Source organism: Rousettus aegyptiacus, unplaced genomic scaffold (assembly GCF_014176215.1).
Source record: "Rousettus aegyptiacus isolate mRouAeg1 unplaced genomic scaffold, mRouAeg1.p scaffold_m13_p_9, whole genome shotgun sequence".
NCBI classification, from domain to species: Eukaryota; Metazoa; Chordata; class Mammalia; order Chiroptera; family Pteropodidae; genus Rousettus; species Rousettus aegyptiacus.
In genome coordinates, this window is record NW_023416312.1 from 17688744 (window position 1) to 17708486 (window position 19743).

At 32.9% G+C, this 19743-nt stretch overlaps 1 protein-coding gene across 8 annotated transcripts in view; it reads right to left on the reverse strand.

Moving 5' to 3' along the window:
* The window catches only part of DMD (dystrophin), a 2254165-nt gene that overhangs the window by 999029 nt on the left and 1235393 nt on the right, over positions 1-19743 (reverse strand). For all 8 annotated transcript variants that reach the window (XM_036227209.1, XM_036227208.1, XM_036227211.1 and 5 more), the window contains one exon: positions 15771-15918. In XM_036227209.1, the coding sequence (XP_036083102.1) occupies positions 15771-15918 (148 nt within the window). The remainder of the gene's footprint in view (positions 1-15770; positions 15919-19743) is intronic.

A 19743-nucleotide genomic window follows, 5' to 3' on the forward strand; every position in this document is an offset into this window, starting at 1 on the left:
TCCCACTACACCTACCTATTCCGCAAATTATACAGTTACCCCAATATCGAGCTTCTTTTTTAAATAGAAAAGCCTGGAGGAGAGTTAAGGCAGTTTACACTTTTAAGTCTTTTCCTAGGTCAGAACACCGTCATCTGTAAATTCTGCAGTTTTGACTTGGGATGAAAGAAAAGAAAAAAAAATACTGGGAATGAGGTGATCCTAGGAAAGAGAGGCAAGTCCCTAATCCTTTCTCCCCTCCTCCACACCCAATCAGCTTTTCCGATAAGTTGCTATAATGAGAATCACTTATTTATTCTCCTACAATATGTTTCCTGATTATAAAATCACCTGGGGCCTTAATAAGTAGGACTTCATTCAAACTAAGCAAATTAGACTTTCCAGAGCAGCACTAATAGAATTTGAACCACAAAGTAATTTTGAATTTTCAAATAGCCACATTCAAAAAAGAAAAAGGAACAGTTTGATTTACTTTAAATAATATATTTTATTTAATCCAATATAACAAAATGTTACCATTTTAACATGTAATGAGATAGTTTACTTCCTTTTTTGTTCTTACTAATTCTTCAAAACTTGGTGTATGTTTTATACTCACAGTTCATCTCGATTTGGACTGTCCACATTTCAAGAGATCAGTATCTAGCCCATGTAGCTACTGAAATGGGCATTGCAGCTCTGGAGAGAGACCTGATATTGTGATATTTTATGATTAGGCTACTTTGGAAAATACTTCTCTGCTTGGAGGAGACCCCAGAACCCAACTGATGAATATCTCTCTCCTACTAATAAAGCTTGGATCAATGCAGTGTTGATGCACTGCTGTTAGAATTTAGAAGATACACAAGAACTTTAGCATTCACATAAATGGGATACTTCAAAGTGAGGCAGATCACAGGAATTTTAAAAATATTGCTCATGGTAAAACACTTTATTATATTATTGCGCAGAGGTACCGTCAGTGACTATATCACTGCTCAGTCTGGGGTTTCCTTATAAGGGTGGATCTATTTGCAAATTCTAAAAACCCCTACCAAGAAGGTGGTATTTGGATTACCTCCTGAAAAGTTCCTTAACTCTCTAGAATTTGGATTTAAATAAAAATAATGTGGAGAGCCAGAGGAGAGAAAGAACAATCAGAGGGATCATTTTATAAACTATATAAGTGTCTAACTAGTGTACTGTATACTCAAAACTAAAAATAAACAAAAAAAACATGTAAAACAAACAAAAAATAATTATTTCATTGGGTTATTTGAGAAATACATGAGAATAAATGAAATGTTGACCATGCAAACGAAGCCAGGTTGTTTAGGGAAGATGCTAAATGTAACTTTCTAACTCCCATTACAGTTCCAATGTCTTACTTCAGGGGATAACCCTTCATCTTCCACACTCTTTATTCTTCCCTCTCCTCCTCCCATCCTCCTGATGGGCTGCCCTGCCTCCTAGCCCTTGGCATCTTGTTTGTAGCCCTTTCTGATTGTGAGTTGACAGTCATTTATTTATTTATTTATTTTTTCAATAACGGTCCTGTGCAATGAGAGGTTTGGACTTCACAGTTACCATCAGCCTCAAGGTAGAAATCTCCAAGAATTGCTAAATGATTATTGAAGTGTTGACAGTTATAGCTTATGAGGAACTATATTTATCAAAGAGGAATCTTTATTTTAAAAGAGGACATTAAAAGACTGGGATATCACTATACAGACCTCCTTTATTTCTTTTCTGAGAATGCATACTTGTTTTCTTTCAACATTGAATCCTTATATCCTGGAATGGTATATATCACACAGTGGGTCCTCTATAAAAGCTTATTTAATTTCTATATTAAGAGGAGTGACTGGAAAAATTCAACCAGCTAAGAACCTATGCTGATAAGCACTCTGCCATGCTGTCTCCTTTGGCAGCAAGAGCTTAATATATGATTCGGGGAAAGCTAAGAATGATACCCAAAATAACATTAGTGTCCTCCTTATATTTTTAATTAGAATAATGCTGTCTTTTAAAGTAAGAGTGCTGAGTACTTTATGGCCACATTAAGTCAATCTTATTCACATTTGTTACTTTATTTCCAAACAGAAAACACACACACAAAACACCTTCAGACAGATACTGAAGGAGAAATAAACCAGTTAAAATTCATTTACATTTGGAATATCTGGAAAGAAAATAAACATAACAAGATCAAAAAATCTGTCGACTATGTACCTCGAATAATGACTTGAAGCTGTACTTTTTCATGCATGCTGAACTGCAGTTTTTCTTTAAAATTTCTCAACAAAATTGTAATGTAAAGACCTGGGAGGTACACAAGAAACTATAAGTATCTTAAACAAGCTTATCTTAAAAATTGCAAGTCTTGTCCAGACACTCCTCAGTTTAAATATTTCAGTAACTCTGTTATTTATAGGCTAAAACACAGACTTGTATGCGTATCATATAATATTCTTTACAAGGTGTTCCAAACCAGCCTATGTTATCTCTCTCCACCTGGGACCCTGAGCTCCCTAAGCTATTACCAATCAAAGATGTTTCCATTCTCCTAACAACCTACATTTCGTGAAGCCACCTGGCCTTTTAATATGTGTTCTCATGGTCAAGGACACTCTTTTCTCTCCCTAATAAAGCTACCTGCTCATAATGAGGACTTCTTTGGCCTTCCCAAAGCTCAACATCCCCTCCTCTCTAACCCCATAGGACTTTGTAAATATAATTAATACAGAATTTGAAAAGAATTGTGTTATACCAACTTTGAGGTTCATACATCTCTCTCTTTACACAAGACTAACTTCCTTGAGTGTTGGAGCTGTCATTGATTCCTCACCCCCTCACACACAGGCAGATACCTGCCTCCCCTGCTGCTATAAGACCACTGTGCAGAGTATTGTTGGCTCCAGGTTGAAACTTTGGTATAAAACACTATCCTGACGATTGACAAAAAATGTTGAATGAACAAAAGGTTGCTAATATCCACAGCTGTGCAGTGTTAAGGGAAAAGAATTTTGCTTTGAAGAGACCATATGTGTCATGGTGGCTTTTCTTCTAAAGGTATACTGAAAAGGAGGCAACTATTAAATAATAGGCCTTTCACTGTCAAGGTTTTCTTAGAGAACATCAGCTTTCACTACATACAGCCTAATGCTCGTGTCCTCCATATATGGCAGATACAAACCAAATTCTGCTCTCTTGTCAAAACCTTACTTTTATTCTGAATCAGGGAAAAATAAATGAGTGGCCCTACATTTTCTGTTCCCTCTGGAACATGTATCTTACAGCAATAAAGGACCCCCTCCAAAAAAATCTATATCTCAATAGGAGATGAATATGACAATGATAATATAATTTGATATGCTTCATAAATTATCAAGTGCCTTGTCATGTTATGACCGTTATTGTCATTATTAGCAACCCTAACATTATCTCTCATAAAAAATAACCCCTTTTAATACTCTGATTATAATATACTATGACTCAAATTATAACCCATAGTAATAAAGATATCTCATCCTTACTGATAATAACATAAGATGGGTTTAATTAGGATTATACTCATCACTAAATAGTATTTTATGGATTATAGAAGTTTTATCTTTATCATGTAATATCCTTAAGGCCTCTTAAGAGGGCTTTGTCTTGTGGAGAGCAGCAAGTATTATTCTCTTTATTAATGTCATCTATACTTATTAGGCTGATCTTCTATCATCTATCTATCTATCTATCTATCTATCATCTTTCTACTAACTTACATACTTAACATGTTTAACTTCTAGCTTACAATTGGTAAGCCACATGATATTCATATCCCAAGGCCTTATTTATTAGCCTTGTGATTTTTGGTAAAGTATTTAACCTTTCTGAGTCTTTGTAATAGAGTTATAGGAATGCCTTATCTACTTATCTTGCTGAGATTTTTTTTTTGACAATCACATCAGGTAATACCCTTGTAACCTTTGAAATAGCAAGATACTAAAATCAGCTTTATAAGCTGCTGCAATTAAGTAAATCTATTACATCTTTCTGGGTATGTTTTTGCAAAATTGATTTTATACCATCTTTTCAAATGATACATTTCCTAAACTGGCTTTGCAATTTTTAAACTAAATTCTTCACGTATTACTACACCTTGTAACAATCAATCAGAAATACCCCGCCCCCCACACACAATTAAAACAAAACATCTATGATATAATATTTCAGTATGTGTCATGAGCCCTGATACAGTCTACTTTACTGCACCCAAAACAAATGTTGGTGGTGATCCACAAATTGATTTCATGACACAGTTTGGAAAATACTATTCCACTAAATTAAAAACAAAACAAAACAAAAACAAAAACAAAACTAAAGTATAACCAATAAAAAAAGGAAATGATATCCTCAACATTGTTTCTTGCCATTTCTTTTCATACAACCATAATCTGACCAAGAGCACCTCTTATCACATCCTAAGCATATCACAATTTTTCATAAAGCTATCATTTTTCAAATGTTACTTTTTAAAACTTTTTTTGGATGTAACCTTGTCTCACTTATTTCCCTTATCACCTCTTCTTTGAAGCTCCTTCAAATTTTCTAGCTAGTTGTTTATTGCTTTTGTTGTTCCTTTTCTGACTTCCCTGATGCTGAACTACTTAACTCTTTTATGTCAGATCAGGGGTCCTGAACCCCCAGGCTTCCCACTGGTAATGTTTGTGGCTTGTTAGGAAGCTAACCACACTGCAGGAGGTGAGCGGGTGGGAGAGGAAGTAAAGCTTTATCTTTATTTGTAGCCGCTCACCAGCACTAATATCACTGCCTCAGCTCTACCTCAGATCATCAGGCATTAGATTCCCATAGGAGCACCAGTCCCTGGTGCCAAAAAGCTTGGGGATTGCTGTCTTAGATGTTATTTTAATTACTTAAATATCTATCTACTAAATACGCCATTCATATTTTAATCTTTTAAATGTCCACCACCTTGGATTCAGTAAACCTTGGATTCTCTGTGAGTAGACTATAACTGTGTCAATTTTGACATCCTGAGCACCTAGCATGGGGTCTGACACAGAGTAGCTCCCAAGTAAATTTCCTAAAAAAATGTAATGGTTTTAAAGGTTAATTGAAATAAAAGGAATTTTAAGGGCTAAATATTTAAACTAGAACTTACTGGTGGTATACCACTTCTCTAAAATACAGGTAATCTTACCGGTAGATTCATCCTTTGGGTAGGGCAAATAACTCATGGCCTTTTAGGCCCTATGCATTATGGAGGGGTTGGTGTCATGTACTCCTCTTATCTGAACATCATTAAAATTCAATTTGAAATTTGTGTTCCTAACAATATCCCAAGAAGACTATGAAAGATTTCAACAGTTCAGTCTCCTTTTGATGAAATAAACTTAGGTGGTTATGTGTGGTTTAAAATGGCCCTGGACACTTTTCTAGGGACAGCCCTGGTTAAGAGAGAAAATTTTCAAATGCCTATGAGCTACAGATTGGTAGAATTTACTCATTATTGCATATATCTTAAATAAATGTTCATAAGCCTCCATTAAACCACACTATACAGCTTATTATTTTTTAACAATTGTGTAGTTTTAAAGTTAAGGTTATTTCTGCAGTCCAATACAAAAGCCATATATTATTAAAAACAAATAGAAATTTAAGGATAACATGTCTGGAAACTATATTATCTAAAAATAGTAGCAAAATGGGATTTTCAAAAGAAATCCACGTTAATTAGGATTTATAATACAATATAAGCCTGTACTATTAGTTGTAATGCTAGGATTTGGAGAACTATGCTGGCACATTAAATTTATTCATTTTCACAGCCTGCAGACATTTTAATGTCTGAGTAACAATAAGAACAAATTACTTAAAACTTTTAATAGAGTGTAATAAATTAAGACTGAATGGTAATGCAAAAGTGGGTACAACAGGACAAAATTATGAATCTCATATAATGATCCAACAACACTTAAAGTGTGGAAACAACATTGGTATTCTGGAATGCATGACCACAGTTGATCCTAATTGTCTCCCTCTTGTCAAATTGAAATTGCACATCAATCTCCACGTATTGCAAACTGTTCATTATATGCAAATGGTTGTTTTGCAGGCTCTTCAAGGGGACTCAGACTTCTTTACAGAAGGAGCCCAGCTAGAAGAGTTTCTCTGATGACACTAGTTTCCCAATAGAGTTCTCCATTTATGGGCAACAGAAACTGCCTCTGCCAATGAAGGGATTAATGGTAAGGAAACGGAGAGGTACACAGGATTGAAGGCAAAATCAAAGAATCAGGCTTGGAACAGGCAGGATTCCATAAGATTGCTATAGCAGGAGTAGCTTGTTGGTCTTGATCAGTAAATCTCATTAGAGTGGATGAACTCTAACCCTATCATTTACTACAAGATTAAAAGTCTCAAGAAAGAATATGATTAGCCAAGCTTAGAACCTATGCTTAGGACCACTGATACAGTGAGAGAAAGGCTCTGGCAGAATGACCTCTAGAACTCTCTTGGACAGAATTCTTGATTTATTGTTCTACTAAGACTGCTCAGGTACTTAAGAGGAACTGGTGGTACTGTCAGTAAGGAGAAGAGTTGTTATATACTTTTCAAAATGACTAAATCCACCATGCATTATTTAAACCCTTTTAAAATATGTGGCACTTGTTCATTAAAACAAAAAACAAAAACAAAACATAAATCCTCTTTTTTATTTTAATCAAACCCCTTCTTTTAATGCATGGAGTTGAATGTTGGCTTAAATCACAAGTCTATTTTTATTTCCTTTTTTTCTTACCATAACTTCCAATTTGTTTTATGAGCATGGCTCTAATCTGTCTCTCTGTTATATCAAGTTACAAAGAATGTTTAAGCTAGTAAAAAGGACACTTGCACTTTTATTGTAACAGTTTATTACTCTATCTTCTAAAGCAAGAGTTAGCAAATATTTTTCTGTTAAGAGCTACACAGTGTTTTGGGCTTTGCAGGCCATGCAGTTTTTGTGGTAACTATTTAACTCTGCCTCTGAAGCAAGAGAGCAGCTATAGACTATTAAATATGGTTGGGTTCTGATATAACTTATACACAAAAACAGGCAGCTGGCAGGATTTGACCCCATAAATTTGCTCTTCTAAAGAATTTAATATTCACAGGATCAATGTATATTATGTATTCTATTAAAATGTATTTCATTTCATTGCCAGTACTCTGAGGGATGTCATAGGTGAGATATTTGCTCCTAATAATAACCAGCTCAATGTTCCACAAAAAGTCCTAGATTCTATGGCAGCACTTTAGTTTGTTGTTTCAGTTTCTCTGAAATACTCCTCAAAATGAATATGATTAAGTTAAATGAATTAAGTTAAATAAGCTGCATCTAGGTCAATGAGGGAAGTAAAAGTTGAAGGACTATAAAGTTATACTAACATTATCTATTGACAAATAAAAAGTAATAGTGAAGCAATAAAGTTTCAAGGGGAAATATGCCACCATATAGATATACATTCACTTTAAATAAAGCTACTACTTTTCTTTTAGTTATCCATGTCCCTGAATCTTTCTTCCTTGTTAGTTTTGATTAGAATGTCTTAACACAAATTTATTGCCAGTAAACTTCTGTTAATTATAGCCTCACAAAAGAGCAGGAATTTAAAAATTTATTAACAATGTTTACAAACAATCCCAGTCTCTGGTTTATGCCTATAATCTGGTTATACAGTGGAAGATTTACCATTCTTATAACTGGATACTTCCTATTCGAATTGATGAATAGTACATCCTGAACCAATTTGTCTGTGCACAGGCCTCTTGTACTATAATTTGTCAATTTTATCATCATTCAGAATTTACAATTTATGTCAGAACATTTTCTCACTCTCTTTGTATGACTTGTTCATAGCTAGCTCTTTCCTTATGCTACCTTACACAATATTGCTGTCTCCTAGTTCCCAAAGTCATTTTTTCCAATTGGTTTTGGGAATCCCAGAGGTGTAATCAAGGAATATCAAGAAGGACTAGGGAATACAAATAAGTGCTGTAGAAAAAACACTCCCACGTCCCTAGGCTGGTTCCAGAACTTTTCTGGATTATTAACATATTGTCATGTGTTTCTACCTTAATGTGCTGAACTCATGAGGCTTTGAGCTTATTAAAAGATATGAGGTCCTTTGCCAACTCTGTATCTCTAGTAGCAAGCAGTGTCTGCCTTGCACACAGCAGGCTCACACTAAATGTTTGTGGAATGGATTCTGATATTTATGATACACTCAAAGGGTAAGAGAATGAAGCCAAAAAATATGAGAATTTCAAATACTCTGTACAAAGAAGAGGAAAAGGAAACTCAATGTAAGGGAGACTTTCTTGGACATGAGGTGGGGTAAAAATGGAAGGAATGACAAGTTGGGGATAGTGTGCCAAAGGAAATAATACAAGGAAAAGATAATTCTTTCATTTAATTCAATTTTTCCTTATAATGAGTTATATGTTTTCTATATGAAGAGACTGTTCTAAGTATTGAAGATATATTGGTGACCAAGAAAGATGAGGTTCCTGCAAGGTTGACAATTCTAGTGGGACATATAGATAATACACATGCAAACATATATTACAATTTTAGCAATTGACAATGTTATGAAGAAAGTAAAAAGTAAAGCAAGATAATTTGTAGATAAAAAAATAAGACTGTGTGTGTGTGTGTGTGTGTGTGTGTGTGATTTCTTTAAGATAGGAGGTATTAAAAGGCATGTCTAAAATGATAACATTAGAGCATGGACACATATATAAATAAAGAGAAGTGTACGAAAATCCTGAGAAGGAGACGATTGATACTTTGAGGACAAGGACTGGGGACAGGAGAAAATCCTCAGGCAAAGAGAAATAAATGGTTAATGGTAGGAATAGCATTGGAAGAAATATTAAAATGTATGTGAGAAGAAACAAGATTAGTGTGGCTAAAACATCCTCTCTGAAAAATATTGTACTTCAAGAAAATTACCTATGTTAACTTAAATCTTATGTTTTATTAAATAATAATTTCTGCCTCACATTGCTTCTATGTTGATGTGAGCACTTTTTTTTTCTATTTGGAATTTGCAATTAGCACGCTTCACTTTTGGGGGTAGATTCTTACTCTCTTGTTAATTTCTTATACTAAGAATGAGGATCCCTTAGGAATGACATGTTTTTCATGAATTTTAAGTAGTTCTTTATTGCTGTGGGTATTACAGTAAGTTATTGTTTTGGTTCTTAGTTCTTTTCAATAATGTATGGCAATCTGTCATCTTCTTAAACATGCCATGCTGGACAACAGGACGTTTAGAATGAGCCAGTGGAATTATCCAATATTATAATATACTTATGCTATGAAAAACACATTTGATGGGCAACAATTTAAAGCCCCTCTCTGAATATTTGCACTGTTCCAAACTCCCAGTAAATCTGTTATTTATTACTTCTGAAAAGATGCATAGGAGCCAAGAAGTTGTAGAGGAGTTTCTAAGCAGCAATAACAGGCTAACAATATTTACAAAAGAATGAAGTGCCCAAAAAGTTTAACTGTATTAAGAGACTGAATTCTCATGCCACTATCGATTAAAACATTGAAAAGCTCACTTGAAGATGTATTTCCATATTTATACATTGCTATAACCCTAAAGCTAGTGACTAGAGACAAATTCTCTTAGCAGTAAATTTTCATGCTGATTCTCTTATGTGAGTACATGTCCTCTAGTTACAGAAACCAGGAGAGCTCTGTGACCACCGAATGAAATCTTATGGAATTTTATTACTGCTAGGGAAATATAAAGAGCCAGAAATAGCACAAATTATTCTTAACATTGGGGTACCAAGGAAGGGCAACAGATGGTAGAAATTTTTACTCAAGTGATTTTTTCTATTAAAGTTTCTATCAGTATTTGAGTACCAGCAGTGTGACTGTTGAGAAGTCATCAAACTCACCAGCCAGCTGGTTAAATCAGCATTGTAAAAACTGACTATATAGAAAATATATTTGTATTCATTTTGGTCTTTTACACCATATGCCTTTTTTGTAATAGCCTTAGATGTAATCAGTTATCTTCTATAGCATCTTTTGATGGAGTAGATTACCAATGAGGTATAAAAGCATATCCAAATCAAAACACAAAAACTTACTCTGTAGTAGATAGTGTCAGTGACCTATGCACATCCATTCAACACTCTTCATTTTTGGGCAAGCCAGTGTTTTTTGAATGGTGGCACCTGCTGCTTGAGGGCTTTCTGTGCTACAAGCTCAGAAAGTGGAATGAGAAGTATTAAAAACCCTGGATATTTCCATTAAGAGGAAGGGAGCTTTTTCATGGACACACTTATCTCAAACATTTGAGCAGAATTTACCTAATTTGAATATACTCTATGAATCTAAACTTGTACGAACTGGGTCCTTACAGAGTGCTTTAGAACTTTCTTCTATAACAAATAGCCATGGTAAAGCAGAGCTGAAGAACAGCTAAAATTGTTTTTGATACCCTTAGACTCTAATTTCTTTGCCTTCTTCCCAACTCCAAGTCACTGGTGCCCCTTTTCCCCAATTATTTCCTCATCTGAGAGATCACAGTAATATTCTCATGCTATATCTACACATTATATGTAATTTTCCATTCTTCATGTAAATTTACAATTTAAGAAAAGGAAAAGTGTATTTTGCTTAATCAGAACATGAATCTAAACTATAAGTTTTTAAAGATTTGATGGTGAACATGAAAACTGCAATATTACGTATTTAAGTCATGTTGACTTAAGTATTCTTAATCACAATGAATTAAGATTTATCATTATTATCAGTACAAAATAAACAGTTTTTAATTACATTTAATTATAGTAATACATAAATTTATAATGCACATCCACCATGTAATATATATTATGGAGAAGTGAAACACAGTAACATGAAAGATAAAGTAGAAAACTAATTAATATTAAGAAGGTATTATGCATAAAAACAGCAGTTAACGTGTCAAGATAACACATAGCTGTTTCACTCCCTATGTTTGCTAAAAATTCTTGATTTAAAGCCTAAAACGTTTCATCTAAACAATCTCACTTCATTTATTTCTTAAGGTTGATTTTAAATGGCCTTTCTTAATATTGCAAGATCTCATGCTTGCTCATGGCAACATTCTTCAGGAAAGTACTGACAATTTTTAATATGGTTCACTAAACAGCATTATCCTATAATATAAACAGGCTCCATTTCCATTAATAGCCAGAATATTCCACTCTTAAGCAGTTAAACTAATGGTGATTTTTTTTTTATCATTTCTCCTGTCAACTTTGAGAATTTTGAACCTTATTAAATAACAACCCATATTTTAAAACTTATTTCTTTCTACTCTAGGAGAACATGTAAACCTAAACATTAGGGCATATTATGATTTTCACTTTTCTGTTTTCTCTCAAGCTACTTGTTGGCACACCAATTCACTGTATCAGTATATAAGTTAACATTATTTTCATAACTTTCCTTCATGGTGCTCAGCTTTCCCTTGGAAAACTACCATTAACACTTCTTGTTAGTTGTAAAATAAGTAGGCAGAAGAGTCAGCTATCTGACAAGGATGTGTTTGGCTGAATTGGAATTTTCCTCAATTCTTAATCCAAGAGCTATGCTTTGATAAAGTCATAATTCATAAAAATAAAGTTTATGAAATTTCCAGTTTGTTCAATCTGCATTTCAGTTATTTCGGAACAGTAATCCAGTAAATTTTTGTTGTTTTTATAGATAAAGGCTAACACTTACAAAGTGTGTTTAGTTATATTTTACATTTAATGAGTATTTTGTGGAAAATGCAGTTCTAAATTCTTTACGCACATCTCATTTTTATTCTTATTTAAGAGAAGAGAAAGCAGAGACATGGAGAGACTTAAGATATTTTCCCAATATTTTACAAGTATTAAGCCAAAGGAGCCAGATTTGAACCCACACTTCCTGAATGTGACTTCTAACCATTTAGTCAATCTTCTACACTCTATCGGAGTCTAATGTAGCATGTCAATATTTTTGTGGGTGATAAAACTTTGCATACACACTCAATCACTGCTGGTTAAATTACTGTATAAAGAGTTGCATAAATAATTGAATGAATTTATTAACAAATCAATTTTTACTAAAATATATTTTCTCATGTAAAAATACATTTTAAAAGGGCTCATCATGGTGGCAAGACATTTTTTGACATATCTTGAAAAATATTAATTGGTATATTTAATTTTATCATTTTATCAGTTTGATATATATATATATATATATATATATATATATATATATATATATAGATGAGCTGACACTATGTACATTTTAAAAATGCCATTTCATACCTATGTTCTTCGCTGATAATTGAACATATCAGGCTTTAAACTCCAGTATAACCCTGTATGTATTTTTTTTAGTACATTAGTTGCTTGGTTGATTTTCCTCTAAGTAACCATTTCTGGTTCATGCCAACAAATAGGTCAGGTGCTAGCAGGCACCATTTACACTCTGTTTCCTATAATAATTTTCTAGCAAAAATGTAAACTTTCTCTTTTTCGTTATTAGTCAACAATCAACGATACTGATGGTTAACATAGCTGAAATTACCAACGATTCCATTTGTCTTATCAAAGGAAGTGACTTAAAATGTCTCTCTGGACTTTTTCTGAGACTGGCCAGAATGAAAAGATAATCTCAGGCAGCTTATGTGCATGTGTGTGCATGCATATCTGCACATGTACATGTGCATGATTTTAGACATTCCTAATCACTAGGAAAAATACCTTAACTCTATAGAGCACTTGTGATAACATTCGAAGTTCCTTAGTTAAAAGAACTTCCCTGGACATCTATGATTCTCTTTATTATTCCATGTATAAGTTGAGTAAAAAATTAAATAAGGGAGTCTTCTTACAAATTCTCTAATTACAGGAAAAAATTTTAACAGTATTCAGCAATTTCAATTAAACATTGTCAAGAAGCAGGTATCTTTAGACACACTTAAGGCATTTAAAATTATTATATAGTTGAAAAATTATATAGAAATAAATGTACTAAAAGATTAAATGACATCAAAATCATTTATTTTGAACTCCTGCTTCTGGCCAAGTTTAAGTAATAGAGAACAAATTTAACCTTTTGGCTAGAAACTTTAAAAAATGAACACAATATATAAAACAATGGTTTTGAAAACATTAGACATCAGGCAATGAAAGACAGCGATGTCTGAGAAATTAGAAAAAAATGAGGTAAGTCCTACAACTGCCCCAAGCTTACCATCTGGAGAGAGTTTTAGGCTATGACAAAAGATGAAGGAACCTTCACAAAGCTCAAGGATGGAGCTTAGACTTCAAGAAAGCCAAGGTGACTAGAGTTCACAGGGAAGAGGAGCAGAGGGGAGATCATAGAGTGAGAACACTGGAGACCTGCAGAGAGCTCTCAGCTTTCAGTCTTTACCAGAGTCCTAATCAGCTCATAATTGTGAAGAAACTACACATGATTAGGGAAAGAACTATAATAAATAAATAAAGGTAAAAAATAAAGGAGATTTCCAGAGCTTATATATAGCTAGTAATAGTGCCTGTTCCTGCCAGCCATAGTGGAAAACCTCATAATTCATAGGGCATTAGAAAAGATATCCAGAGGGTTTTGCCTCAGTAGTGGGACAAAATTAGCCCTAGACTTATGCTGTTCTGCTCAAAACTCACAAAGTATAAAAAAAAGATGCTTAAAATATCAAATCATTTTCAAGTAAATTAACTCTGTCCCCAAAGGTCAAGAATATTTATCAAGTATTCAATTCAAAAAACTATCAAGTATTCAATAAGTTAAAAGTCACAATGTCTGATATTTGATCAAAAATTATCAGTCATCCAAAGAAGCTGGAAAATAGTATGCACAATTAAGAGGGAAATTAATTGAGATTGACCCTAAATAAAGATGCTAAAAGTAATAAACACTAGATATGACTTAATCTCATAGCAGATATTGCAAAAGTTAGATTATTCAATTTTACAATAGAAATTATGTAAAATGATTTATAGAGAAAAGGACTGAAAATAAAAAGAACAGAATATCAATGAGTAGTGGGACTGCTTTAAACAACCTAAGATATATGTAATTGGAGTCCCTGAAAAGAGAGAACAGAAAATACTTTTTCAAATAATATCTTAAAATTTCTAAATTCCATGAAAACTATAAACACACAGATCCGAGAAGTTTAACAGACCTCGAGAACAAGAAACATGAATAAAACCACACGAAGACACATCATAAACCATTGCTTGATTCCAAAAAAGTTCCCTAATAAATTTTTTGTATGATAATATCCACCTCAGAGTTCCCAAGGATGCCAACCTAAAATATGTACCAAAATCCATATCAAAACAACCACCCTCTGTGGAGAAGAATGGATGTATATCTTCTACATCACTTTATTTTTTTATAATGAGTATATATTATTTTTATAATACAAATATAAAAATACTTAACTACTTTGTGTCAGATATCTTTGGAAATGGCAAGAGATTTATACATTTCCCCCGCAAAAACCTTATATGACACTAATATCCCTGCCTTTAAGTCAGAGACCTAGTGATGTTGCATTAGCTCAAAATTTACTTTAGTGCTATTATAAAATATATTTTCTATATGATGGCATATTTGAAGTCCATGAATTCCCTCTACCTCCCATGCCAATGCTGATGTGTATATAATTTTGATCGACATACACATAATTATACAATATTTTTAAATTATTCATTTTCTATATTTACATAGCTTACATATACTTAGGTGTTTAAATGCTTACTTTCTTAATATTGAAATGTATATTTTCTATGAAAAATATTTGAAAATGGAGAATTATAAAGTTGAATATGATATTGCTTGTACGAATCCAGCATTTTTCAAAAGTCTGAACTATTTAATAAATTACTATTTTCTTTGCTTTCATCTGTCTTAATCAGTATTTTCTAGCATTAAAAATTGGCCACGATTCAAATCTACTTGATTGAAAATTGCTACCTGAATAAGTCAAGCTAAAAAAGTTGCAAAAATACTTAAGACTTGGTGTAAATAACACAATATTTCTTAGAACTAAATTGCATATTTTATAAGCTAAATTACAACCTTCGCAATCCAATTTATCTTTATCTACATACTCAAAAGACACAGCAAGATGAATTAAACTATACACTGGTTATAATCCAGATGTTTCATTTTCATTAACATAAACCATAAAAAAGTTAATAAGTACCACCAATTAACTCTATATTGTTTTGGCCTCTGGACTATTGCAGAAAGCATTTTGTCAATAGAATATATAGAAATATTGCTACATCACTACAAATTGTCTTTTCCGAAAAGATTTGCAATTTTATCATGATGGATATTTCTAACAATTACGTTACTGCTAAGTGTACCACAAGTTATCCTTCTGGACTTGATCCAACAAAAAGCAAAAATACACAGTGCCCTAAAGCCACAGGACGCCCTGCTTTAAGATGCTTCCCAGGTTCAATTACACTTTGCAGTTCATCAGCAAAACCAGTTATAGCTAGCCTTACTCTCATCCTATCACCAAAAATTCACAGCGCAGTCTTTCAAAATGATCATTATGATGATGTTCTCCTATATGCAGTAATGACAACAGAAGTCAGGAATTAGAAATTTCCATCATCCTTTACAACCTAAACTTAAAGAAGTTAAACAGTTGTGATATTGTAGTGAAGATAAACACAATTTGAAAAAAGAGATCTCAAAATCTTACCTTAAGATACCACTTGTATTTGGCATGTTCCCAATTCTCAGGAATTTGTGTTTTTTTGAGAAATTGTTCAGCTTCTGTTAGCCATTGATTAAATATCTTCATATCATAATGAAACCGCCGCCATTTTTCAACAGATCTGTCAAATTGCCTAGAGGTAAAAAATATAGATCAAGAAAAGCAAATGAATTATATAAGTCATGTTATATGGACATAGAATATATGTTTGATTGCATCAACAAAATATTATTTTGAGAGTTTTGCATATTTGTGGATTTCAATTTCAATTAACAAAAATAATATTGAATAGAAAGGATGAATTAAAATAAAAGTCTATGATATTTCTCTTTAAAATTGAATACATTTTCTGATTGAAACAAAGATAAAGACAACTATCATAGAGTATTAACATTTTCTTCCCTGTGAGCATATTTATTTTTCTAATTTCAGGAATTTAAAATTATTAAATATATTAACATATAATAAATTAAGTATTCTGAAGTTATTCAATTTTGAAATACTTTTGGATCAAAATCAATTTACCTCATAAAGTCTATCAATTTCACTATTACTCTTGATCCAAAAGAATCTATTCATTAAGATCCTCAAGCGTCCAGGATGTCTCCTGTAACTTATATTGTAGGCTTAGATATAAGCAATTAACCAACTAACTGACATAATAGTCTAAAACCAGGGTACAAGTGTTGTCTTCCTTTATCTTTCTTGTTATATGGTATCCGCTAGCATTTTAAATTGGAATGCTGAAGGAACTTTATATGAGTCAGGGCTTTATGTTTACCTTAGACAGTTGCACATTAGAATCACATGAAGTGTTAAAAATAAAAACAAAAACAAAACACTGATTTCTGGCCCCACTCTAGATGAATTAAATCAGCATCTTTGGAGGTGGGATACTGACACTGGTATATTTAAAAGTACCCAGGTGATTCCAATGTACGGTCAAGGTGAAAAACTTTGTAAAATACGTTTTAAAGTCTTATTGGACTTCTGATCTGCTGGATCTCCTGGGAACTCTCCCAAAAACATTTGCTAGGACCAAAACAAAAGCCATCCTGAAGATTCCTGGCTGCGGAGCTGCCTCAGAGTATAGTAGTCTGCCAAAGTTCTGAGTTCTACTCTTGAGATGCAATGGACTATAGTTTTGAATATCTTGTCAGAGCTGTACCTCCATTTAGAAACTTAAGTAATTTAAAAACTTAAATAATGCCACAACTCCCTACTGTTTTATTGGGAAAGGAATGGAATTCATATTTATTAAACAGTTACTATGAACCAGGCACTAGTCTCTGTGATTTTACATATCTGATTTCACTGACTCCTATGACACCTCCTGCAACATACCAATTATTATTTCTATTTTCCCCCAGACAAAAATGAGAGGGTGAGCAACTCGCCAAAATCTAAATAGGTATTAAATGGCTGAGAGGGGTTTCTAACAGATCTCTCTGGTTTCAATGGTACCTTTCACCATCTTATATAGTCTTAGCTGGGATTTGTTTTTTTCAAGATGACATCTTGCCTTACCAGATAAACAATTCAAAGTGATAGCTGTAGGGTTTTTTCCTTATTTTTCTTCATTATTACTTCTTCCAAATATTTAATTATGTATCTACATGTATATTGCATTTTATCAGAAATTGCATTTAATGATTAACTATATTTATTACTGTAAAAATATTTAAAAGACTTTTGTTAGCATAAAAAAGGTAACCAATAGTAACATAAAGAGGTAATCTCTAATTATAGTTAGTTTAAAAATAAGAATTTTGCCTTTAATAATTAATGGCACTCGAGTTAATCAAATATTCATCAGCCACAAAGTGATCTTAGAAATACTTTACATGTTTAATAAATTTTTGTTTCATATATATTTTAGTCGTATCTAATACACAATGACTTACAGATAGATACATCTTAAGAATTTATTCCCTTAAAAAATTAAAATATTGCCTATGTCTTATAGGCACTTCAGTCATTGGAGTAAAAGAATTGTTAAATGAGAATCTAAAAAACGATGAGGGATAGTTAGAATTGTTCTATCTTGGTGAGACTACAGTTGATTTTAATTTTCATTACATATTTTTCTATGTTGTTAAGTTTTTTTACAATGTACATTTCATACTTTGATATTTAGAAAGATACAGTAATGTAAAAATAATTTTAAAAGGCAGTGGCTCATGATAACAACTACCACCTCCAACCCTCTTCTCTCTACCATAATTTGAGAAAAAGGCAGAAGCTTGCTGGATCGTATAGAAGCTGTCATTTGGTCACAATTTACCACTCCATCTTTGCAGCAATCCCCTTCTTACTTTGATTTTTTTCCTGCCCAATCACTAGATTTGCCCTATTGCCAACTATTTCAGCTACTGGCAAGTGATTGTTTTTCTAACATTTGTTCTATAAGTACCCACTCTTCCTTCCAGGCTGCTGCACAGCCATATCCCTCCGCCGCTCACCAGCACTGCCAATGATCGTCTTCCATGCGATTCCACAAAGCCTCCTGCCCCCACCCCCATCCCATCCCCTTCCTCTTTACAGATTATCCTCTCTCTAAACTCTCCAGAGAAGAAATCCATAAAGGCCCAAACATTGATGATGGTACCCCTACATCTGCAAGACAGAGCTAGAGAGCGGAGGAAAGGGGAAACAGGCTGAGGCCCAGGGTTTGCTATTTACATTCTTGTTTCAGGCACACAAAAATGAGACAGGATGGACTTGTCAGCCACAAAAGACTACCTGCCAATCCCCCACACCTTGCTACTTCCTCGGAACTTTGTGACTTTGCCCATTAGTCTCATATTCCTGAAATACTCACTGTCCCTTTTGCTCCCTTTCTCCTACTCCTGCAATCCAAACAAACCTTTGCATACTTAAAGACTTGATCTGTTGCTTTCAGTTTTATATCCCATTAAAGCAACAAATGAATAAGACAGACAAAAACTCATAGACAGACAACAAACTGTTCAGTGATTACCAGAGGGAAAGGGGGTTGGAAGTGGTAGATATGACTTTGGAGAGTGGATACACAATGCAATATACATGACATATTATTAAATTTTACACTTGAAACCTATATAATTTTATTAATCAATGACACCTCAATAAATTTAATTAGAAAAGATTTGATCTGAACTACTTGCACTGTCACTTTATAAATATCTAAATGCAGAGTATTCAGTATTCAGCTCGTAACTGCTAAAATTTTCAAAACTATAAAGTTGATTTAATTTTATTATTAAAATAATTTTAAAATTATTAACTCTACTCAAATAAAATATTAAAAAATAAAATCATGCACTTTTACATGCGGTGACATTGATGTGAATAATATTTTTAAACTCACCTATAAGCATTACATAAAAATTTAAAATACACTTTCAGTTTTAATATGCATTGTTAACAAGCAAAGGTCTAAATCTATTATTGAATTTACTATGTAAAATTTCATATTTTATCATGATTATTTATAAACTTAACTCTTTTCCACCAATGAAAACAATAGATATAAATTTTGCTAGTTTTACAATGTTACATTTAAACTTAATATTTACTAAATCACTAAGCTCCATAAATCCCTCTTATACCATTAATTGGACTGTCCATGATTGAGGAAAAAGGAAGCAATAATTAGAAACACATAGAGATATTAAAAATGGCATTCAAAGAAATAAATATATAAGTTTTACCCTCTATATTATTACTAGGGGAAAAAATGTTGCTTTTTTCTCTGGCAATGAGGAAATATAGACCTAAGTAAATAAAGGACAAAAAATGTCAGCATAAACATATGGATAATAATAAATGAAGTGATTTTAAAATTTTGCAAATATTAAAATTCTCATTCACTATGCAAGCAGTATTTGAAATTACACTGCAGCTTCATTTATGTGCAGCATAACTTATTTCCTGCTGTTCTAAATCAAGTTAGATTATTCTTAAGCATAAATTACAT